Raw genomic sequence first — 3,103 nt, forward strand, 5'->3', positions numbered from 1 at the left:
TTATGTAAGATACCAGCTGCCCACTTACTAAAAACAAAGCTTCAAAATGACCTTACAATAGTTTGTCATCTATTCTGTTAAACACAGTAAATTGTTTGAAAATTATAGATTTAAAATTTTTATTTTAACAATGTTTTCTTCAGGTTCTGTTGCTTTACTTTCATGCTACTTGAAAAGTTTCCACTAATAAATGTTTTGGTAAATATGTTTGTGTCAGAGTCAGAGAGCCGTGTCTCTAACAGTCAGAGGTTTTTGTACGACGGTTCAACCAGTTTGTATCACTGTGGCTCACGTTCGGTGGAGGAACCAGACTGGATGTTGGACGTAAGTTTTTCTTTACTAAATCTAATTTTAAATATTAAATGGTCCTGCCGTTTATTTCCATTTACTTTCATTTATGTGAAGAAGTGAAAAGTTTTTCCGTTAAGTTTTAATTTTGTTGAAAATATTAATCTTCTAATAAAAAAATCTCAAATTTGTTTGTTAGAATTTGTGAATATTATTTAACTTTTGAGACTGAGAAATACATGTACGTTAAAAGTAGTTTATTAATAAACATTTTGGGAATTTATTTGACCTTTTTTGATCAAATAAAAAATGTTGCCAAGATACAAAGAAATCTTATTTACTACTCTGTTATTGTGGGTATTATTTTAAATCTATGTTTAAATAATCTGCAAAGTTTAAAAATTAAATCTCACATGAAATGTTTTCAGTCTACTTAGGTAGATTGAAAGTCTTCATAGACTTTACATCTTTTCTGGAAGTGATCAACTGCACATGTTTTGAATAACTTTTAATTAAATTTGGAAAACAGAATGAAGCAAAATGTTGGAAATGTTAAAATGTTTTAATATGATGTGTAAAATATGTATTAAATCGATTTTATTCACAAGTCAAAATGATTCTTGATGGATTCTTAGTTGATTCATTCAGGATAAAGTTATAATTTTCTCTCTGTGCTGATATGCATGAGAGGTTTACTGAAGGGAAGTGAAACAAAGAGTCTCAGTAACTGGTGGAGCAGAAAAACATCTGGCAGAAACATTTTAATATAGAAACTCAACTTTCTCATAGTGAAGCTGTCCTGGTGTCATTTCATTGATGCCTTCTTGGTTCCTGTTCTCTAACCTGATTGGTGTCTCCTAGGTGATACCCGCCCCACCCTGACAGTGCTGCCCCCCTCCAGTGTGGAGCTCCAGCAGCAGCAGGTTACCCTCATGTGTCTGGCCAACAAGGGCTTCCCCTCAGACTGGACTCTGTCCTGGAAGCTGGACGGCAGCAGCAGCAGCAGCTTGGAGCAGAGCAGGAGCCCCGGGGTGCTGCAGAATGACGGCCTCTACAGCTGGAGCAGCACCCTGAGGCTCCCTGCAGACCAGTGGAGGAAGGTGGGCTCTGTGACCTGTGAGGCCTCCCAGGGCTCCCAGTCTGCAGTCACAGAGACACTGAGGAGAGACCAGTGCTCCCAGTCCTGAGCTGATTCTAATGTTTCATTCTGCTATAGATTATTTGCTTTAAAAATCTTTGTTTTATTTCATCTTCATAACCTCTGTTATGTGTTTAAAAGCTCAATATCTGTCAAAAATAATAAAATCAAAATCCTTACTCCTGTTTCGGCTTCTTTATTTTTCAGTTTTTACCTTGTCAGAGGAAAAACAATGTTTTGTTTCTGTGTGCTGCATGTTAGTAGAGGTTGTTTACTGCAGAGGAACAACAGCTCCTCAGTAGTATTATAATAAATTTATAATTTCATTTCAGTTTATTCATATAGCTACAATTTGTTTTACTATACCAAAAATGATTTCATAGGCTTAAAAGAGAAAAAAGCTTTACATCCTATTCAGTTATGTATAATATGAATTAAGTTTATGATTTATTCTTTAGCAAAACTGATAAAAATATATATCAAGATCTCTCTTTTTAAATAAGCAATTAAAAGTGACATGTGCCCAAATGTTTGTTCAGTTGCCAGTCATTCAGTACTTGATTAATTTTCAGTGTGTGACCAAAAGTTGGCTGTTCAAAATGTGAGCTCTGACAGAATCTTCAGCCTGAACTTTATTGATGGTCAGAGTGAAGTCAGAGTTTGATCTACTGTCTATGAAACCATTTAGAGTCCCTGAAACTTTTCTTTTGGACAAATAATGAACAGCTGGAGAGTTTCACCCATTTTCTGTTCTAACCAAGTCAAACATCTGACTCATAAATAGGATTTTATTTTATTTTATTTTATTTTAACATCAAATAATTTTTGATGTTGCTTTTTGAATAGAAAATGAAGTCAAAACAAAGGTACCTTTATTTAAATAAACTCAACACACAACCCCAGATTGTGATTATAAAATCTCCATGTGTACCTGAATGATGACATTTAATTTCAGCCTTAAGTCAAATTTTACCTTCCCAACATTTTTTCTCCAGTTGTAATATTCCAACCTCTTTATTAATTTCAAAGTCAGATAGGAAACGTGCACTTATTTCAATATTTACGTGAATGTCGTGGTGTCTGTGCTTAGTGAGATGTTTCAGTGTAACATCCAGCTAGAGATTTTATACAGTCTGACTGAGGGAGGTTTTTGTACGACTGTTTTTCACTGTGTGAACAGCTCATACTTGTTAGCATCAAATTCTCCCTTGTGAAGGTGTTTTAAAATAACACATTCATGAACATTTGTGTGTATTCATGTGGAAGATTTCAGTAAACTATCAGTTTCTGCAACACCTGGAAGCTGCAGCAATATAGTTTCTGTTCAGTTTGACTGAGGGAGGTTTTTGTACGACTGTTTTTCACTGTGTGAACAGCTCATACTTGTTAGCATCAAATTCTCCCTTATTAAGGTGTTTTAAAATAACACCTTCATGAACATTTGTGTGTATTCATGTGGAAGATTTCAGTAAACTATCAGTTTCTGCAACAGCTGGAAGCTGCAGCAATATAGTTTCAGTCTGACTGAGGGAGGTTTTTGTACGATGATTTTTCACTGTGTGAACACAGCCTGACTGTTGAACTCATGAAGACTCTGGCAGTAATAAACTGCAGCATCTTCAGCCTGAACTCCATTGATGGTAAGAGTGAAGTCAGAGTTTGATCCCCTGCCTGAAA

The 3,103-nt window shown here is 35.3% G+C and overlaps 1 gene segment (V, D, J or C); it reads left to right on the forward strand.

Annotated features, from left to right (window-relative positions):
- Nucleotides 1-239: 239 nt before the first annotated feature.
- On the forward strand, nucleotides 240-1,605 carry LOC103149760 (Ig kappa-b4 chain C region-like; the record flags this gene model as incomplete). The annotated part of the segment is given in 2 exon segments: nucleotides 240-324; nucleotides 1,150-1,605. Coding segments are annotated over 2 exon segments (411 nt in total), but the record flags the coding sequence as incomplete, so codon positions are not given.
- Between the last annotated feature and the right edge of the window lie 1,498 nt (nucleotides 1,606-3,103).

This window comes from Poecilia formosa, unplaced genomic scaffold, assembly GCF_000485575.1.
Source record: "Poecilia formosa unplaced genomic scaffold, Poecilia_formosa-5.1.2 Scaffold235, whole genome shotgun sequence".
Lineage (NCBI taxonomy): Eukaryota > Metazoa > Chordata > Actinopteri > Cyprinodontiformes > Poeciliidae > Poecilia > Poecilia formosa.